The sequence below is a fragment of the Nilaparvata lugens genome, chromosome 1 (genome assembly GCF_014356525.2).
Source record: "Nilaparvata lugens isolate BPH chromosome 1, ASM1435652v1, whole genome shotgun sequence".
Lineage (NCBI taxonomy): Eukaryota > Metazoa > Arthropoda > Insecta > Hemiptera > Delphacidae > Nilaparvata > Nilaparvata lugens.
Genome location: NC_052504.1, coordinates 91,523,289 through 91,545,003, shown reverse-complemented (window position 1 = coordinate 91,545,003; position 21,715 = coordinate 91,523,289). Strand labels below are relative to the sequence as shown.

The 21,715-nt window shown below is 33.3% G+C and overlaps 1 protein-coding gene across 4 annotated transcripts in view; it reads right to left on the bottom strand.

Annotated features, from left to right (window-relative positions):
• LOC111056684 (zinc finger MIZ domain-containing protein 1) overlaps positions 1-21,715 on the bottom strand; it is a 193,281-nt gene continuing 171,566 nt past the window's right edge. For all 4 annotated transcript variants that reach the window (XM_039419611.1, XM_039419610.1, XM_039419608.1 and 1 more), the window contains 8 exons: positions 20,373-20,531; positions 15,883-16,659; positions 14,600-14,809; positions 11,339-11,623; positions 9,764-9,899; positions 7,673-7,917; positions 6,085-6,333; positions 1-5,477 (listed from right to left, as the gene is read on the bottom strand). In XM_039419611.1, coding sequence (XP_039275545.1) covers positions 5,316-5,477; positions 6,085-6,333; positions 7,673-7,917; positions 9,764-9,899; positions 11,339-11,623; positions 14,600-14,809; positions 15,883-16,659; positions 20,373-20,531 — 2,223 coding nt within the window. In that variant the 3' untranslated portion in view covers positions 1-5,315. The remainder of the gene's footprint in view (positions 5,478-6,084; positions 6,334-7,672; positions 7,918-9,763; positions 9,900-11,338; positions 11,624-14,599; positions 14,810-15,882; positions 16,660-20,372; positions 20,532-21,715) is intronic.

Sequence of the window (21,715 nt, the reverse complement as noted above, 5' to 3'; positions counted from 1 at the left end):
TGATATTCAAATTTGATTTATTCATTCATATTTTTATGAAATAATAATAATACTGTGTATCCAAAAATCGAAAAAGAAAACTGCATGAATCAGGTATAACTGGAATAATAATTGAACTGCAATCATAAGATTAAAACAAATAGGATAAACCATACGGTGTGATACAACCACCCTTATTCATTTAAATTGAAAAAAACTTCAAACACATCATCATTTTTATGACAACTCAAATACTGTAATAATCTAGGTAGTATTTTTGAGAGTGAACAACTCCTGAGAAATGTAGCATAATATAAAGATAAATTGAAATAAATGAATAACTTTATAAGAAATAATTAACCTGTCATCTGAAGTCTTCAAGAGAAATATAAGTGTATTTAGGTATTGCATCTAGTAAGCTATAATAAATCATATCTGGATAATAATCTATTCCGTACCGTTACAGTAAAATAATATACTGGTCCTATGATCTCAAGGTTAGGTTAGTGACCTTTATACTAACCTTAAGAGCTATTATGGGTTCAACTATTTTCACATCATCTCTTGGGTTTGAGCTAAAAGGAAACTACCTATAGCTTCAATACCACAATATATCTTGTCATTCGGCAATTCAATTAATTTCTTTCTTGAAAAATTTGCAAATGAAATGTTGTGTTAAAATTTATCTGAGTTCTCATTAACAGCGGAACAAATCAATACAAGTGAGCATTATCCCATTGGATAATAGATTTTCAAATTTATTTTAACCAGTTTCCAATACAGTTTGAAATGCTTATTCATTTTACAGAACGCACGAAAACTCATACATAATAATGACAAATTGGAGAATCTATCAAATCCTGAATGCGGATTCTTCATTTTTATTTCGGTGGATTTTCATAATTTTGCTCCCTTATTACATGTTATCTGTCAATGAAATAGCGATTAGATTCATCACTATCAAAAACATGTAGAAGTATCATTATACAATTTCAGTTTGATTATATTCGAATATCAAATGATTAGAAAAAAATATTATAGGTTGGTCTTCAATGTTGGTTGTCCTTATCACTTTTTAAATAATACAGTACATCGGTTACAATATTATTTGAGCAAAGATTTTTTTTCGAAAGAAACATCAATGATTCAACGTGTACCTCAATAACGAGGCAAAAAATATAGAGAACAAATCCTATTTTAATATTAAGTTTTTAATGAATATTTAAACTTTTCTTGAATCATTGATGTGATGCAGTTTTTGTGCGTACTGTAATTATTAATCATTGATGGAGACTACAGTAAAATGACTATCAATCTACAAAAATCATTCAATGGAATAAAGAAGCAGTGAATTCACTGATACAAATGAAAATCGTCAATTTAGAATAATCAATCACACGTTTTTTACGCTTTCTCGCAGTTATCAATCGTATTCATATTATTTACTAAAGTATTATATAATTCATAATATCATACGATTTTCGATCATCATCATAATCATTTTTACAGCATTCTACCAGTTTTATGTAGTTACTATTAAATATAGAGTTTTGGTTCCAACAACTGTTAAACTATTCAATAATATCAATTCTTCAACTATTGAATGCTATTTGTCTAGTAAAACTGGCCGCAATTAATTTATATATTTATAATAATTATATTTATTTATCATTATCATAATATGTGCCGACTTATATCAGTAAATTATATTTACAAGTACTCTCAGACACCCTAGATACACAAGTTCGTTCATATGCGCAGCTTTTTGTGCCCAGGCTCACTCTACACATTACAGTAACAAATTTTAGGTACAATTGTCGTCATTATTTCTTTTAAACAATTCAATTTTCTCAATTAAAATCGAGCAAAATGCTTTACAAAAATATCTTTGATAATCATATTTGTAAAAGACAATTTAATCCAAGATTTTTTACAATAAAATCTTGAGCCAATCATAACAGAACATAATTCGGCAACCCAATAACATAAAATGAAATCATTGAAAAATACAATAAATGAAAATTAAAATTCAAAGTTATAAAATAGAAAAAACACTGCATATTGCAAAACATTATCAGTTTCACGCAAGAATGGTAGAATCGTTTTAAAAACTGTACCTATTGATTGCAATACAGATTCAATACTACAAATTAAAAGTTCTAAAATCAAAATATTTCGCATCATAAATAAATAATGAGTAAAGAATATTAATTTCAAAACGATATGGTAAAATAATTTTAAAAATTGTAATAATTGCAGCACAGAATACGGTAATTCAAAATGAAAAGTAAAAGTCCCAACATCGTGAAACATTGCATTAATGGTCAAAGAAAGAACCTATAAGTCTATAAACTTCTTGGAAAAATAGCTCATAAGGAATAAACTGTTTAAAATCGAAATAAATATATAACTATCAGTAAAAATGAGACTTGGTTATTGAGACATGATTAATCATTATAGCGATTTTCATGCAAAGATTTCAATTCCATTTCAATTATATTGTTTAGTACTATTTCACAATTCATAAAATATGAAACTATCAGTTCCCTACAAGTAACTGAATATTAAAATTTAAGTGTCTATAAAACTTTCAACTACTTGTTTTATGTACTCTTGTATCGTTTTAGTTACAATAGAAATTTACAAATATTACAAACTTTGTTTTTAAAAAATGATTCGGGTCAAATCACCAATAGAATCCAAAGATTCTCATACAGTAATTGCATAATTCTACTTGTTCACTTTCAGATAATTTTAATTCAGATACAAAATTGTTGTTCTTGTTAATTAAAACTTTTTTTTGGAAAATTGATTCAACATATATAATGCAATCCTTGAAAATGAATAAATGAACCAAACATAAAATAAAAATAACTGCAAATGTTATAACTTGGATGAAATTCAAAATAAATTATTTTAGAAGAGAATCATCGGATATTGTGAATTCTAATAGACTACAGAACTGTTATGGAGTTCCACAGTATCCATGGAAAGTCTGCGAATGAGTATAGTGCGGTCCACGTTATAATGTCAGTATTTGATCAACATTGGACTTGCTATCCTTGTCTATCATTTGACAAAGCAGATAGCGCTATACTTTTCTAGCTCCGCAAAGCCACCAGATCGTTATTTAACAATGTAGAAATATAATCTGGCAAGGCAGAGAATCAGCAACGCTGTTCTCCTATCCTTTTCCACTGCCATTATAACGTGGACTTCACAATAGAAATGTTTTAATTGAAATATCGGAATTAACAGTAGAATTTAAAACATGAGGGACCTCAATCATAAATTTTTAGCATACTCAATGAAAGTTTCACAAGGAACTGAAAAAAGGACGAATGCTTCAACCCAAGTGCAAGATGAACAAAACATCAGACTCAAGTTCCTAAGTAAAAAGAAACCTCAAGGTCAATCTCACTTAGATAAAGTTTTGCAGTGACAACAGAAGACAATATATACCAAAATATCTCTTTTGTATAAATAATACACAAATCTGTCATTAAATCTATAGGTTGCGCACAGCGCTTATTAACATCACAACACATATTTGATTGAACTTTCGATTTTTAAATATATATATGTAATAGGGGTATCAATACAGTTCTATAAATCCTCTTAAATATATATTTATATCTGTAACACTAGTCTGTACAATATGGTCAGTCCATAGAGGGTGGGACACCCATGGCAGACATTTTCGTCAATGCGAAGGAACGTTTCAAAACTTTACAAATTTCGCATTTACACACGCACACGCACTGCTTCGATGATTGTTTTGTAGTAATTATTCACATTGCGCACAGTTTTAGTGACTTGATGATGGCAATTTGAAGGAACATTTCCGATACTGAAATCACGTCGTTTTGCGAGGAGGGAGATAGTCAGGTAGCGAATAAAATGGACCTAAATTTGGAAGTCCCCAAACTACCTGACCACAAGACGTTACATCTTTCAGTAGAGCACTTTGTACACACAGATTCTTCAAGTCTCTCTATCACTTCGTACACCACATTCCATACTCAGTTCGGAATACACCTAACGGTCCCTACTCTAGGAACAACTTTCGACGAGAATTTTTTGTAATTTTTACAAAATCCATTATTTTTGTTTCGACGTCTGATATTGTTGATTGACATTGCACGTATGTCAAATCAGTGTTGTCCTTAAACTCTATAATACAAAGACTCAATTAAACCCTCTTAACTTCTACGAGGAGAAAATCACAGTTAGGTCAGCACTAATACCTTACAATTATCTATTTTCTTATACTTTCAGCCGCCTGTAGTCAAGTTTGAAGATGTTGCTCGGTTATCACGTTGCAATTATTGCAATGAGATTGATTAGTAAGTTATACTGTAAATATTGAAATTTTTACAGTTCAATTTACTGGTTAGTAATTTTAAATATGACTCTCCATCATCACTTTGGTCTTTTGGTCTTAATTTTTAGAACTAGTCCTGTTGAAAATTCTAAATTCAAATACTGAACAAATTCTTCATTCACCACTCAAACTTGTAGTTAGCACAGTTCTCAAATTAAAAAATGTTTGCAAACCATTGTAAAGTACAAAGGTTTACTCCTTCTGTGAATATTAGCATTTACATTGATTTTGTGGGCAGTTTACATTCCATTATTGGATTATAAAAAGAGATGTGAAGCAAAAACGTCGAAAAAGTTAATTTTTGCTTTTGTATGTTTTTATGAAAATGTTTCTATCAATTTCTTGTAGTAGGAAGAAGAAAACCAAACTTTGGTCAACAATAATTGCAAACTTGGAAATTAAAATATTCAGGACCGGTTGCACGGTCGTCCATTAAATATTTATTTAGTGAAAATTAAAGAACAGACTACTGTTCAATATGTGGATTGACTATTTCATTTCAATTATTCAGAGTCAATATCCTTAATTATTAGTCATTGCACTATGAAACTCAGCTTATGAAATGCATAGCGTTCAATCATAATTGACTCAAATTTGTAGGTTACATGTAAAATTGTGAATGTAGGCCAAGAAAACTAGATGTTTGAGAACGTAGCCAATGTTTTATGGTTTCATTATTTGAATAATTTGTCTGTGAACTTAGTTCCACTTTCAAATCAAATATAGTAAATTAATAAGCAGTGTTCAGTAGTAAAAATTCAACTACTTTAAAATTAGTTAATTGAAATCTACTATCAACTATTTAAAAACAGAAAGATGTTGATTATAATCCACTATTAACTACTTTCTCGTTAATAGTAGTTGGTAGTTTACAGTTTATGAATGAACGGAAAGCGAGCAACATGACCACAGACTCGATCTACAGACGGTGCGGGGTGTGGGGTGGGGGAAGTCACTCGAACAGGGCGAGGATGTCGTCGTTGGAGGTGGCCGGACATCCGGGAGTTCCGAGGTTGCCGTTGCTGCTGCCTCCACTGCTCGGCGGTGTTGCCAAGTCGGGCGGATCCAGGTAGGACAGTAGTTCCATCGGATCTACCACGTTGTCTGGCAGTAACTGCAGGAAATTAAAACGAATAATGATTATTTTGACAAAAAATGAAAATGGATAATTATTATTTTGGCAATGAATAAATAATGGAAATGAATTATGATTATTTTAGAAATGGATAATTATTATTATCCACAAGCATTCTGAACCGATTGGATAATTAGACTAAATAAACTTTAATTTATAAAATGATTTTCGAATTATCAGAATTTCCAAGTGAGATAAAATTTAGAACTTCAATTTCCAGTTGTATTCATACATTTTTCCATTATTCAACAAGATTTATCAAAATAAAACTATTTTTAATAGACTATTTATTTGATGAGGTGAATAAGTGATTACACAAATATTGTCATACCCACAAAAATAAGTTTATTTGTTTAATCACTTTATCACCTCATCATGGAGAAGTTTCACAACATTTCTGAAGACAGTGTAAATTTTAGACTACCGTATTTATTTGTTTACAAACATTAAGCGCATGAGAATTTTCAATTTAGAATAAATTATTTAGAACTCCAATTTCCAGTCGTATTTATACCTTTTTTCTACAAATCAACAAGATTTAACATAGTTAATTTATTTTTAATGGACAATTAATTTTTTAACTCACATTAAGCGCCTCCTGGCCCTGCCCCTCGCCATCTATGACAGCGGCCGGGTCGAAATTGAGGTCGGATGGGATCTCGTTGTTGTCCTGTTGTTGCGTGGAGCTGTTGTTGGGCGTCGAGGTGGTTGTTGCGTCGCCCCCTGTCGAGGGAGGCGGCACACTGGGGGGGCCACTGCCCCCCGTACCGCCCCCGCCGCCTCCGGGCGTGTGTGGCGTATGCGGCGTGTGTGGTGTATGGGGTGTGTGTGGCATCTGCAAATTAAAAGAAAATTAATTAAAAAACTGAAACCTGAATAAAATTGGTCAATTTTAAATAAACTCTACATATTATAAGAATATCAAGGAGATCAAATCAAGTTTGGGAATCCATATAAACTCATGTTTATTTAAATAAATGATTAAATCTACACGTCTGGTAAAATATCTATTTTATTTTCATTGGCGCTACAGTCCAATGTGGACCTTGGCCTCTTGCACGATTCGCCTCCAATCCTCTCTCCTCTCCGCCACATTCTCCCATCCTTGGATGCCCAAAACCCGCAAATCGTCCCTCACAATATCTATTAGAATACAATAAATTACTTTCGATTGATAATCTTGTGGAACTAACACAAATATATTACTATTTTCAATAGGATTACTTGAATGAATTGTTTAGCTGACTTGTTTGTTTTTCAGTTATTGTTTGTTGTTCAAGTAAAATCAAGAATATAGTTCATAAATTTGAAAGAGGAATGGTACAAGCTAAGCTTACTTTTTCTCTTTTAGATTATGATATCGATAATTATAGATCATTGTAATAATCCTATACTATTAAACGAGCAATTTCTGTTTATATGTTTAGATGTTTGTATTTCACCGGATCTCGAAAACGGCTCTAACGATTCTCACGAAATTCAGAACATAGTAGGTTTATAATATAAAAATTCGATTACACTAGGTCTCATCCCTGGGAAAGATCGCTGAAAGACACTAAAAGGATAATTATTATTCATCTTTGGAAAAACAGCTGATAATAACTATTTCGTCGTCTGTTGAGTGAGCGAGTTCATATGTGTGGGACTGTATCAAAATTATGACACAGCTGTTGAACTTTTGTAATCATTCAATCAGGTACTTAGTGCCGGTTGCAAAAAAGCCGGGTTATTTTCAATACTGATTAATTCCAGTAGATCTATCTTTTTGAAATGGTCTTCTCTGATTTGGTTCACGTGAAATTAATCAGAATTAAAATTTAACCGGCTTTTGTGCAACCGGGCCTTTGTGAGGGGAATTTTTGCATTTCTCTGGGAATTAAACTCAATTTACTGTGATTAGAGAGAACATTTCTGTATGAACTATGAATGTTATTATAATTTTTTCTTTCGTGAAATGTTTTATGCTTTTGTACTCCAGAGCGAAGCTCGGTCCCCGATTTTTGTATTGATGAATAAAAAATGATTAGTTGATTTTTATATCATTTGTGGATGACTTTTATCAAATTTTATATTTTCAATGTTGATACTTTATGAGTGAATATTTTATGAATTGTAAATACAGTAATTATATTAATAAATGAATAAGAAAGTAAATAAATAATTATTGAACTTACTTGTTCGTTGAGCGACTTCTCCATGGCGTTTAGAGGATCGAGGGAGGACGAGTCGTTGAGATGAGCGAAGTCCGAGCTGCTGTTTGCCGAGGGGGGCCCTGTGCCCGCGAACCCTTCGTAGCCGCCCCCGGGTCCCCCCTGGCCGCCGCCCCCGACTCGGCCCCCTGCGCCCCCGCTGCCCCCGTAGGCGGTGCCGCCTCCCGTGCTGCCTCCGCCGCTGCTCATCATTGAACCGCTTGCGATGCCTAAAAAAAATATATATTTTTAGTTCTACTTCAAACTACAGTGTTTTAGTTTTACTTAGAATTGTATTGGAGGGTTAAGTGTAAGAGAGGGCCGGCTGCGCCCTAACTTCGCCCTCCTAGGTTTTTAATAAAGGCAGCTAATCAATCAATCAATCAAAGATATAATTTCCAATACATATTTAGTACACTCGACTTCTACTTCAAAGATATCAAATCAAATCATCTTCACTTCACATATAATATGAAATACTAATAATAAATATAAAATGAAATACCTTACGCACGGTGTTACACAAACACCTGTTAAAATCTCAAGTGTGATTAAATGCCACGAGAACAAAAGCCCTGTTATGATTTCAACTGTGATTGAATGCCATGAGAACCAAGCATAAAAGACTTCTCTTCAATAAAGAATAAATACTTATTTGATTGGTTTTCGTGACATTTAATCATGATCAAAATTCAACAGGCTTTTGTGAGATCGGATCTTAAATAAATATTTATCCAAGTGTTCTTCTTTATTATTATAATCTTTAAATGATAATTATTCATTATTCACATTTAATAATTATTCAAATGTTTGAACACAAACATCAAATAATTATTAATTCGCATACAAAGATGAAATTAATACCAATACTTGTTTTAAGTGGTTTAAAGACAAAAATAATATAATAAAAATAATAGGGTGACATAATTATTACCTAGAGTAAAATGAATAAAATTTTTACAGTTCCACATGTTATTCTTTCTATAACGTCAGTTATTCATTCCACCTCAATGTTGAGGAATTTTCGTTTCGCGAGTGAATTTTTATTTATTGAAATATTGATAATATGAGGACTCTCAATGTGGAGGAATTCCCGTGTCTCGAGGGAATTTTAGTATTGAAATATTGATAATATGAGGAAGGAAAGTATGCCTAGAGATATTATTATTGGTAGTATAATAGTGATAGAACATTATTGATTCCCAAGTTTAGTATACCTATCACACAAGAACGAATCACAATGTACCTAGAATACGTAGTATTCTTATATTGTATACGAATACGTATACGAATAATACGTAGTATTCTAGGTACATTGACGAACCATGAAGTGGGAAAGCAACAGCTTTGAAATGTAAAGATGAAATAAGTACGGTTTGGATATTGTTATTAGTAACATGAGGCATACTTGGGCAAAGGTCAAGAGGCTTGCAGCCAACATAGATGAATGGCAAACATTTTCGGATGCCCTATGCTTCTCAAGGAGCGAAAGGAACTAAGTCAATGTGAAACATAGTGAATCCTAATTATACTACCTTAATGAAATAAAAACACATATATTGTCAAATTCTACCGTTTTATTTGGTACAGGACCATGGTTTCGTGACCACACAGGTTTTTATTTCATTATAGAACGGTTCTACAACATTGACAGTGACTCTATCCATGACAGTGATATGTCCAAAGCTCCGCCAATTTATGTAGATGCATAACAATATAATTATCTATAGTTATTATATTACAAATTACTTTTTCATATCATATACAGTTCAATAATTATTTTCTTAGTCTATATAATGTAAATTCATCTATAATTTTGCTGTATTGTAAACTATTGTATATAAGTGTATAAGCCAGTATATATTGTAATCTACATAAATAAAGTACTCAATCAATCAATCAGTTGAATGTTTATACTACCTTATACCTATTTCAAAAGAACGAATGATGAAGATTGCGTGGAAATCAACAGGTTTAGTTCATGATGAACTGGTTTACTTCATTTCAATTGAAATTGTTATGGAATTCATATTTATATTCATATTAAGTGGGAGAATATAGGCTTATTGTACTCACTGTTCATGTCAGGAGGAATGTAGGGAGACATGGACTGACTCATGTCCCAGTTATTCATGGTGGGCAGAGTCATGCTTCCCGGTGACATCGCCTTGTTCATGCGTTTCGCCCCGCAGGAGTTATCGTCGTCTTCCGACTGCAATCATGCAAAAATATACAATCAAATAAGTATTTCTAACTGTGATAAGTGTATAGATTATTTATTGGTTCTTTGAACATTACAAAATGGGTTGCAAGGTCTTATCAGAAACTATGCGTATTATAGACATAATTATTCTGTACAAAATTGAAGCTTACAAAATTTCCTACAACATTCATCTGGCAACTTTTTCTATATCTCCAATAGTTTTCGAGATATTCGAGCCTTAACATGTAACACTTGAAAAAACACTTTTGCACAGGTTTGCACAGACTACAGTAAAATTTCGAGTCCAAAAACATACAAACCATAAGTTTAGAATTTACATTTATTGAAAGCCAAATAGAGATAAAGTAAAGCACTCTACTGTAACTAATATCAGTTTATCTGACATATTATTATTATTAGTTATGGAGATAGATAGATTATTATTATAAGCGTATTGCTTTGAATGGCGGGGAGACCCAAGGGTAGTTCCACCTCGCCGTATATAGTCCAAAGTTCCCTTATGGGAAACATTGGGAAAACGGACACTATAAGGTTATAGTAGGCACAATACTTTAAATTTACACTTTAGATAGATAGATTATTTTATTACAACGACTTCTGAGTTCTTAAAAAACAATACAATAATTGTATTATTGTATAATAAATTATTTATTGTCAAAATAATACAAATATTACATTAGAACATAATGGTACAAGGTTGGTTGATATTAATCAATATCATATATATTGTGTCCTAGACTATCTCAAGCCACTCATAAGCTGTATTTACACCAAAGTTATTATAACAAAATGTTAATAATTTAATTTTTATAGATTCTATTAGATTGAACATAACTTATCATACACATGATGAACATATGTGTTTGTCAAGTTCCGTTCAATCTTATAGAATCTATAAGGATTCTAAAGGTGCCTACAGACTTTCGCTCTGCTCCGCAACCGAACGTCACTCCAGCAGAGCGATTGATGATCGACCGGGGAGCAACAGTGGTTCGACCGGGGAACGCGAGAAGATCTAACATCTTCCGTAACGTTCATGATGGGTGCATGGGCGTAGCGACTGTGGTTCGATGGAGGAACGAGGGCGGTACGAGGGCGGAACGTGCTCGGTGCGGGTTGGAAGCGCGTTTTATGTGTACGCAGCTTTTGATTACAAAACGCAGCTTTATGCTTTGTTCAGCTTTTGACTATTTGATAATCAGCTTTTATTGGATAATCATAAATCATTAAAAGTACGGTATGCTTATGCTACCTTGATACCCTGCATACCCCATACAATACGCCTATATTATTAGTTAATCTAACACATTATCTTTTAGTATACCTAGATGCCCTGCATATTCTTCTACACTCTAAACACTGGTTCTTGCATAGTGGATACAACTGTATTAAATGTTTATTTCAGATTACGTCATTTGTTGGTATACCTTGATGCCTTGCATACTCCTAGCCGGCTTCCAGTTGGCGGCAGCATCGATGGTCACTTCATCGACGTCGGACGAGTTGAGCGTGTTGAGGATGCCCCACATGTACTGGTCGACCTCGAGGCCCTCCAACTGCGCCGGCTTGTTGCAGACGGGACACCGCCATGAGCCCCGCTCGCAGTTCAGCTGCAGGTACGATTCCAGGTCGAAGCACTGGATGTGCTTGCAGTCGTGGCCCCGCGCCGGTAGGGTGATCTTCTTGAACGTGATCGGGCATTTCAGCGACACCTGCACACGATAAACGGACAAACGGCATTAGACAAATTAATAGATCGAGAAATAAAGAAACGGACAATTAGACAGATGAATAGATAGATTGAGAAAACATAAATAATCTATGTTATTTTAGTGGGAATTCTTCATCATCATCATCATCATGTATTGTATTTCATAATTATTTTTTCGTTATCCAATAATTAAATAAATAAAGTGTCAGCTGAGCTTTAGTGTTTACGAGTTTGTGTTTCTTGAATAGTTCCAAATTTTCTTAAATAACTCAATATTATTCGTTAAAAGTGGTTATTGAGTGGAATATTTCTAATAAATTTATCAATTTAAGCCATCTAAGTTGAAAATTTATAGTTTTAATGTTCATTTTGGACCAAAATTTTATATAAATTGTACACGTGAAATTCTAACCTTATCTTGGACTTTGTCACCTATAAATTTGGATGAAAAATAGCACAAGGACTACCTTATTATTTTATCTTTCAATGTTATTACATTAGTTTCATTTGCATTGTAAATAAATAGAATAAATTTGATAATTACTATTCTATTGTTACTGTACTTACACAAGTTGTCTAACGTTTTATATGATTTTTTTCTCGAAAATCTACAATTTTAGCATATATTATAAACTTTTTGTGTACCGTAGTTGAGAAGTTGATATTGTGGTAATTATTCATATTAAATGAAAAAGACTAAGAAATTGTCAAAAAACCACAGATTTATTGATACTTAGAAAGACCGGTTTCGGTTATTACACCATTGCCAATCTCTGATAAACTCTTCTCATTTAATATACTATAAACTTGGAATCAGTTCTATTCAATCTAGATAGATAGATTGACTAGAAATTATTAAGACGGATCTGTTAGGGTTTATTATACGGATAACATTGACTTCATCAAGATTTCAGTTGATCATGAACCACACTGGATGGGCAACTTCAGTTCGTCCTGTTTTCAGTACGTCAAGTTCATGTTGAGGATAGCTGATGTAATCTGTTCATTATTGTTTAAAATAATAAATTATATTTTATTCGTCAAGTAATTATATTTTTCAATGATTAAATTATGAATGTTCAGAATTGAGATAAAATATTTTGTGAATTTATTATTCAATTCAATTATTTTCAACAAAACACAGAAAACAGTACAAAGATATGACAATCAGAATAAAAAGCAATTATTATTATTCTAAATATCAACTAATATACATTGGTGTGGCTGGAAAAAGATTATATTTCTACATTGTTGAGGAACGATCTAGCGACATTTCTGAGGTAGAAAATAATAGCGCTATCTACTTTGACGAATGATGGACAAGGGTAGCTACACCAATGTTAATCAAATACTGCCACTTTTTTTCTTTCTTTAACGTGTACCTTAATATAGTAGTTGGTTTTGGTTACAAATAAATAGAACTCTAATGCACATCTATTAGAAGAAAAGTGAAGATTCAATTAGTTGAATAATGTAAAGAAAACGTTCATCATCTTTACCATCTCTGAAATTAAGGGAGTTTATAATAGACTGTAAAACATTTGACAGATATTTTGGAGACAGGTACCGCTGGAACTAGAGCAGGTGACATCAGATACTTGTGGATGAGAAAACTGCGTGAGGTCTACTGTTCACAGAACTACTAGTAACTGTAGTTTTGGTAAGTGAGTAGGTACTTAATGAATTGAGAATTAGTGATTGGTTTCTTGTATTTTTGCTGTTCAAGTGGAATTTTTGAATGTATTGGTTTTGGAAGAAACAATAAAGTTTTTGATTTTGATTTGAAAAAAAATTAAAAAAAAAAGAACTTGACGAACTGATACACTCCCATGCATGATAAAAAACGGTGTTTTACCAATACCTACTATTACTTCAGGCCTCACAACTAATTAATGACGTCATAACATGTAGATTGATTCTTCCTAGGTCGTAGTAGTTTATACTAGCTTATCAATGTAACTTTTGTTACTGTATCAATTTTTTATTGGATGGAATACTACATAAATTCATATTAAAGACGTTTGTATTTTATTAAATATAGATTTTATTGAAATAAAAACACTTTATTCCTCAAATGCAATAATTTATCCATACTTTCAGCTTGATAGACATAGGAGTACTTGATTCAGTGATAGAGCTATTGATAAATTCATGTCAACAAAAAATACTTAACAATAACCTGTACACTATCAGAATCGAGGGAGAGGTAAATCAAAGATAAACCAAATTAGATGTAACTCTTTTTTAGGAAAAAGGCTCCTACAAACTTGAACACAATAAATCTGTCGTACTAAGAAACCATCAGGAGAATGTTTTCAGTTAGGTAAAACTTTTAATATTAGTATTTTATGGACAGTTCCAACACTTGGCTTTTACTTTTTAATTTATTAGTTTAAAAGTTCTTTTACACACTTTATTTACACTGTTCTTCCACACTCTAATTACAATGTTATTTCACTTTTTATCTACACTGTTCTTTCACACTTCAATTAAATTTTCCACTCACACTTTATTTACACTGTTCTTCCACACTTCATGTAAACCGTTGTTTTGTAGAATTAAAGTTCTTCCTTCTTCTCACTTGTATCTATTTTCGTTTCGAAGTTTCATCTTTCAAAAAAGAAAATACCGTACCTACAGAAACTTTTGGAGTCTTGTTATAATTTCCGCGACAATTAGGTACACATCAGTCTGTATCCCATGATTTAAAACCCCAAATTCATTATTACTTTCACAAACGAATATTAGAAGAATGATAAACAAACCATATTTATTGAAATGGGAGACTGTGAAAATTGAATTTGTAATAATTCTAATTTTGTTGATTACCATATCATATGTGATAACAAGCATAAGCGCTCTTATTTCGCTTGCTTACCGCCAGTAGATCATCGATGATCTACATGTGATGACGTCATAGTTTTATTAGAGATCAGTTGTGGGGCCTGAAGTAATAGTAGGTATTGGTTTTACTGACCTTGAGCGCAGTCTGCTCGATGACGTCACGGTCGTTAGGACAGGGCGGCGCCCCAGGCGGGCCCCCTCCGGCGCCCCCAGAAGTATTGCTGAAGTTGCGCTTTATCTTGGCGATGCAGTGATCAGCCGTCAACAGGCGCTTGCGCAGTAGACCCTGGAGCACACTGCGCACGCTCGGTCGGTGAACTAGTTGCAGCACGAACAGGTGCGACTAAATACAGGACAACAAATTAGATTAGTAAGTGACTAAAGACAGAATAACAGGGAAGATTGGTACGTGATTAGACACAGTACAAGGAAATTTCATATTTCAAGTTATAGAATTTCAATTCAATTCAATTTATAATTGCATCCTAAACATTTGATGATCAGACAGAGAATGAGTCAAGAGAGAGTAACCTTGGGAAGGTTTTCAACACAAATCACAATCACAATATTATAAGATACTGTAATTATACAATAGTCACATTAAATATATTTTTTGTCATAGTCATTCAATTTCAGCTATTTTACATTCATGAAATCAAGCCGGTAAACAGCTGATTGTAGAACAAATAAACATATGATTCTCATTACAGCATACTATACTGTAATAATTTTTTTTTTCTTTACATTCGAGTATGTTTCCTAGTTCTGAATTAGGAACAGCAAAACAGGTACAAACCCACCTTTTAGGTAATGTTTTCTGTTTCTAAATTATTCTTTTCTATATTATTATGACAAAAAATAGTGTGAGTTACTTGGACGTGAATGTCTTTTGCAGTGCTCGAATGAAATTCTAGTCTCGGCTAACGCCTCGACTAGAAACATCATTCTCGCCTGCAAAAGGCCCCTTCCCGTCCTTGTGACTTAAGATACTATTACCTTCGCTCTACCTTCGCCACTTCACTATATGTTTCGATCTTAACAAAGTGTTTTTTCGCTACTATATTTGGACTTCCATTGATTGTGCATCACCACTGAAAGCTATCAAATTAAAAAGCCTACTACATTTGCATTTTGGAACAAACAAAACTTGAATTGAAACTATCATTATAACGTGTCTTCATAATTTTTGGAAAAATGTCACAATTTTTGAATATTTATTGATTGTGCATCACCTCTGAAAGCCTACTTTCGACACAAACAAAATTCGAATTGAAACTAGCATTATAAAGTGAATTTCTTGTCACAATTCTCGAGAGATATGTCACAATTCTTGAACTTTCATTGATTGTGCATCACCACTGAAATCTTGTCATGTATTTGCATCTTGAAACAAACAAAATTGGAATAGTTACTTACACAGCAACATGCAGACACAGTGATCTGAATGGTGTTGCGTCCGGGCTGACAGACCTCCTTGAGGTAGAGCGGCTTGTGCGAGGTCTTGTTCTCGCCGCGGTCGATGGTGAGTGGGGTGGCATTGACCGACACCTGGACACTGGCCGGCCAATTGGTGTTCATCTGCCTGTCCTCGTGGTGGAAGCACTTCAGCTGCAGCTCAAGGTCACTCCTCCACATCAGCGTCTGGTGCACGGTGGGTTTCAACTGGAACACGTGGTTACTAACGGCCAGGTTGTGTTCCAATCTAAACGGTGGTAGGATGATCCCGTCTCGTACAGGAAACGTAAGTCTTAGCTCGTCGTCTTTTTGGATTGGTAAGGGAGGTTTCAAGTCGTTGAACGTCGGCTTGATATCCGCGTTGGGTGAGATATACGGCGGCATACTACTGGCCGGAGTTAGGGGCGGTGTAGGGTTCCCAGGTACTGGAGAATGCTGATAACTACCACCTCCACCAGCCCCCCTATCCCCTCCAAAACCACCTCCGCCGCCTCCATACTGGGCTGGACTGCCGCCGCCGGCCTGGAACTGGCCGAAGTAGGTGGCTGACTGGTTGGAGGCGGCTGAGGTGGTGTAGGGCGGTGTCGATTGGCGCACTATGCCACCTCCGCCAGCCCCGCTGCGACCGCCCCCGGGAACTACGCCGCCCCCAGGCACGTAGCCCGTCGTCTGCTGCGGCATGTACTGGCCTTGGAAGCCGGGACGACCGCCGCCTCCGCTTGGGTAGCCGCTTGGGTACTGCAAACAAAAATAACAAATTTCAGAAATTCATACTGGATAGAATCAGAAATTATTTATTTATTTATACATTGATCCATAGGTTACAATATCATTGTCAACTATGAATGATTGGGGAAGGAACAACAGGCTTGAAGCCCAAAACTGATCCTTTCCCAAATTTAGATAGAAATTATGTTTTTACTTCACGATTTTTGTCCAATTTTGAGTCCAAAATATTTATAAACTAGGAATTTAGAATTTAGGACAGTTGAAAACCAAATTGAATAATTATGATTGAATAAGGAATACACATTCCTATCAAGGTGTCAGTATTTTGTGTAGTATAAATAATGTCGTGAAATATCCATTCTGTAATTTTCTGGAACTAATCATTTCTAATTGTTCAACAACGGGAATTTGATTCGAATTATTTAAAAACTGGTCCAGAAATCTTCAAGCTTTTCACTCAATATCCTTCTTTAAATTCAATCACAATCAATTTCAATTTAATGACATTCAAATTCGAAATTTGTTTCTAGTTACTGTTTCAGAAACCCTTCTGAATCTGAACCTTCATCTTCTGAAACAATTTATTCAATATCCTCAAGAATCGCTTCAAATCTTCTCACCTTATATCCTCCTACAAATTCAATCAATTACTTTCAATATATTATTGCCATTTAAAGCTGAATTCCAGTAAAAGCTATTTCGAAGCTATCAGTACCTGTGAACGTGTACAGTACTGTGAAAATATTATTGCTATTAGTTCTTATGGAACTAATCCCACTCAGCCCGGCAAGCTAGTATGAACAGCCCAAGCAAAAATACCCATTAAGCTGCCTTTACAACAAAATTATCATAGAAACTACGTTTACACCAAAGTTGTTAACAAAATGTTGTTCATACATAGTTGTCTACAGAAAAGCACTTTGCGAAAACATTAAAATTTGGAAAAATCCATCATCAAATTTAAATTGAGCCTTCGAAGAATCCTGAAAAATGTATACTAGATTCATGAAATCTGAATAACTTGTTGAAAACACAAAAGAAAAAATATCCATTAAGCTGCGTTAACAACAAAATTGTCATAGAAACTACGTTTACACAAAAATTGTTAACAAAATGTTGTTCATATATAATAGTTGTCTACAGAAAAGTTGTTAATTTTAAAAGGCTGTTTGTAGCTATGGTGAAGATGATATTTTCCAGCTCAAAATTCAAGTGTTTTTATTGATTATTTTGTGAATTTAAAGTTTGTTTCATGTTTTTACGAAAGTTTTATTATCAATCTATCCAAATTTGAAGATGTTAGTTTTATTCTAATTTATATTTTCAGATTGATGAATGTAGAAATTGAAATAGACATAAGCTATGAATAATATTGGACAATTTGAAACTAAATTGGGAAATTGAAGAAGTTTTTGGAAATAGTCTGTTTTTACTTTCCTTGCCCTATTACCATATAGGTAAGGAAAGTATTGCTTTCCGAAAAAAATTAAGATACCCCAATTTCTAAATTACTATACGTTTTAACGGAATTACTTGAAATTTGGAACGTAAGGTCTTTACAATATAAGGATCCGACACGAACAATTTCAATCAAATGCGATTCAAGATGGCGGATAAAATGGCAAAAATGTTGTCAAAAACAGGGTTTTTCGCGATTTTCTCGAAAACGGCTCCAACGATTTTGATTAAAGTTATACCTGAAATAGTCATCGATAAGCTCTATCAACTGCCACAAGTCCCATATCTGTAAAAATTTCAGGAGCTCCGCCCCATCTATGCAAAGTTCGATTTTAGATTCTCAATTATCAGGATTCAGATACAATTTGAACACAATTTTGAGTGGAAAAGATTGAGCATGAGAATCTCTACAATTAATGTTCAGTAACATTTTCACCTAAAATTAAAATAAGCTCGAAATTCGAGAAAATGTGATTATCCAATTGCAAACTGTTGGCAACTGTTGATTCTATTAAATGATTCACTATGAAGAGATAGCCGACCTCGTGTGTCTCCAGCGTTATTGCCCTGTCACCAGCTGGCTCAAATCTTTGAATAGTAGACTTGAGATGCGCGGGAACACTAGCGTCAGGTGATAAATTTTCATAACGGCAAGGAAAGTTGTGTGAGTGCGCCACACCAGATTTTTTCTTTTCCGATCATTGTATTGTTAGTAACCAAATAAATAAAAAAAATTCTGTTGTAGAATACAAGTTGCTGTTTTCAAATATAGAGCAACCAAGTAGAAAACCTTTGTCATAGAATTGCACTGCGAGCGTACTGTAGTCGGTTTGTAATTTGTTGGCAACTTTCTCAATGTTCCCATAATGAGTATGGAAAAAGTTTTTGTTAAGAACACAAATTTCCACAAGTTGACGACAAAATTTTGCTGTGCTCAACTTTGAAGATTTGTTGGCAACTTTCTCAATGTTCCCATAATGAGTATGGAAAAATGTTTTTGTTGAAAACACAAATTTCCACAAGTTGACGACAAAATGCTGCTGTACTCAACTTTGAAGATTTGTTGGCAGCATTCTCAATGTTCCCATGATGAGTTTGGAAAAAAAGTTTTTGTTGAAAACACATATTTCCACAAGTTGAGAACAAAATGTTGCTGTGCTTATTAATAAATTGGCAACAAATAGCCGCAATTTGTTGAAAACTCAGCTGACAACTCTGGTGTACACGTGGCTTAAGCTGGGTTTACACCAAAGTTATTAACAAAGTTTTTAAAATTTAATCCTTATAGATTCTATTAGATTGAACGGAACTTGACAAACACATATGTTCATCATGTGTATGATAAGTTATGTTCAATCTAATATAATCTATAAGGTTTAAGTTAATAACATCTTGTTAATAACTTTGATGTAAACCCAGCTTAAGTGTGTTTATTCATAATCATAATGAAACAATATCCTATTATATTAAGCGAGCAATTTCTGTATATTTATATATCTGTTTATTTATGTTTTACGGATCTCGAAAACGGCTTTAACGATTTTCACGAAATTTGGAACATAGTAGGTTTATGATATAAAGATTCGATTGCACTAGGTCTCATTCTTGGAAAAACTCGCTGAACGACATTAACAGGATATTTCATCCTTGGCTGTGTGATCATTATCAATCAGCGAGAAATTTTATCTAGACAATTTAATCGATTTGATCAACATAATCTGATTTGTTGACATGACATGATAATCCTCCTAAACTAGAGTATATCATAATTTTCAAAGTTGATCATTATTTGACAATTTCAAGTGATTAGTGAGTGTTATTTTGTTATTCAATTTGGTTTGTATATAATCTAAATTATAATTTTTTTGTTCTCAAATGTTCAAACAGAAAATTGAATGTGAATTCAAGTGTATGGAACATAACCTACTTTCTGGACTATATTATTATAGTGTATAAATCGAAATTCGGGAAAGAAACAGTTTTGGGCTGTGCCTGTTAGTACTCCCAATCCCCAATAGTACTCCCTGTTAGTCCCCAATCATTTTAAAGAATCGTGTTTGGTTTATCAAAAGTCAATAAATAGATAACGAGCGAAGCTCGGTGCCCCGATATTTTTTTATGAACACGATCACTGATAGTAATAATTATCCCATTAGAACTCATAGAAATAATATGTTAACAGTATCAACACGTTCACTGATATGTGGAAATCTAGATTAATTAAATATTAATGTTAATTTTAGGAATATTATGAAGGAAATTACCTGGGGAGCGGCGTTGGGTGGGAATCCAGGCTGCAGACTGGGATTTGGCCCGGGACTAGGATACTGAGGCTGACCCCTCTTCTGGCTCATGTGCATCTGAGGGCTCGGGTAGGGCGCCAGCCTCCGAGGGCCGTACACCTGGGGGCCTGGCCCTGGGCCCTACAACACAATCAAACCAAATATTATATTCATTCGTTCCTGAAACATTATAAAATGACAAAATAATTAAGAAACCTGACAAAAATTAACTGGGAAAACATCAACAATGGAATAAAACAACAGAATCAAACTTTCAAGTCAAGTTCATTTGACTTTTTGTGTAGTTGAGAAGTTGATATTGTGGTAATTATTCATATTAAATAAAAAAGACTAAGAAATTGTCAAAAAACCACAGATTTGTTGATACTTAGAAAAACCGGTTTCTAAGTTTATCAGAGATTGACAATGGTGTAATAACCGAAACTGGTCTTTCTAAGTATCAATAAATCTGTGGTCTTTTGACAATTTCTTAGTCTTTTTCATTTAATAAATTCCTTTGATCCTGTAACATTATAAAATGATAAACAAATTATAAATCCTGACAAAAATCAACTGGGAAAACAAAGATCAAGTAAAAAAAAATACAATCAAACAAATTATTTGACTACTAAAACGTTATAAAATGATACAGTATAATAACCACAAATCCTGACGAAAATGAAATTCGGGATAAGTTTTAGAAATACAATAGTTTACATATTTGTATGTATGAAGTTGCTCGTGTTTCTGTAGTAATAATCACAAATCCTCACAAAAATCAACTTCTTAAAACTTTTCAAAATCGTTTACTTATTTATGTTTTTTCAAATTATGTACGTCCTTGTGTTTTCATAAGTAGGCTAACGGTTTGTGACATTTTCAAGTAATTTCATTCAATATCTAGTATACTATACCATTGATTGATTGATTGATTGAGTACTTTATTTATGTAGATTACAATATATACTGGCTTATACACTTATATACAATAGCTTACAATACAGCAAAATTATAGATGAATTTACATAATATAGACTAAGAAAATAATTATTGAACTGTATATGATATGAAAAAGCAATTTGTAATATAATAACTATAGATAATAATTATATTGTTATGCATCTACATAAATTGGCGGAGCTTTGGACATATCAATGTCCATTCTTCGGAAAGAATATTAAAAATATCCTCCCCACTAACTCTCCAAAACGTTAATTTCATTATTTAAACTAAGGATTTATTTATATACCATTTATTTATACCATACGATATAATTACAACTATTTCTAACAATTCAAATAATGATTCCAACAGTTTTCTAAAAA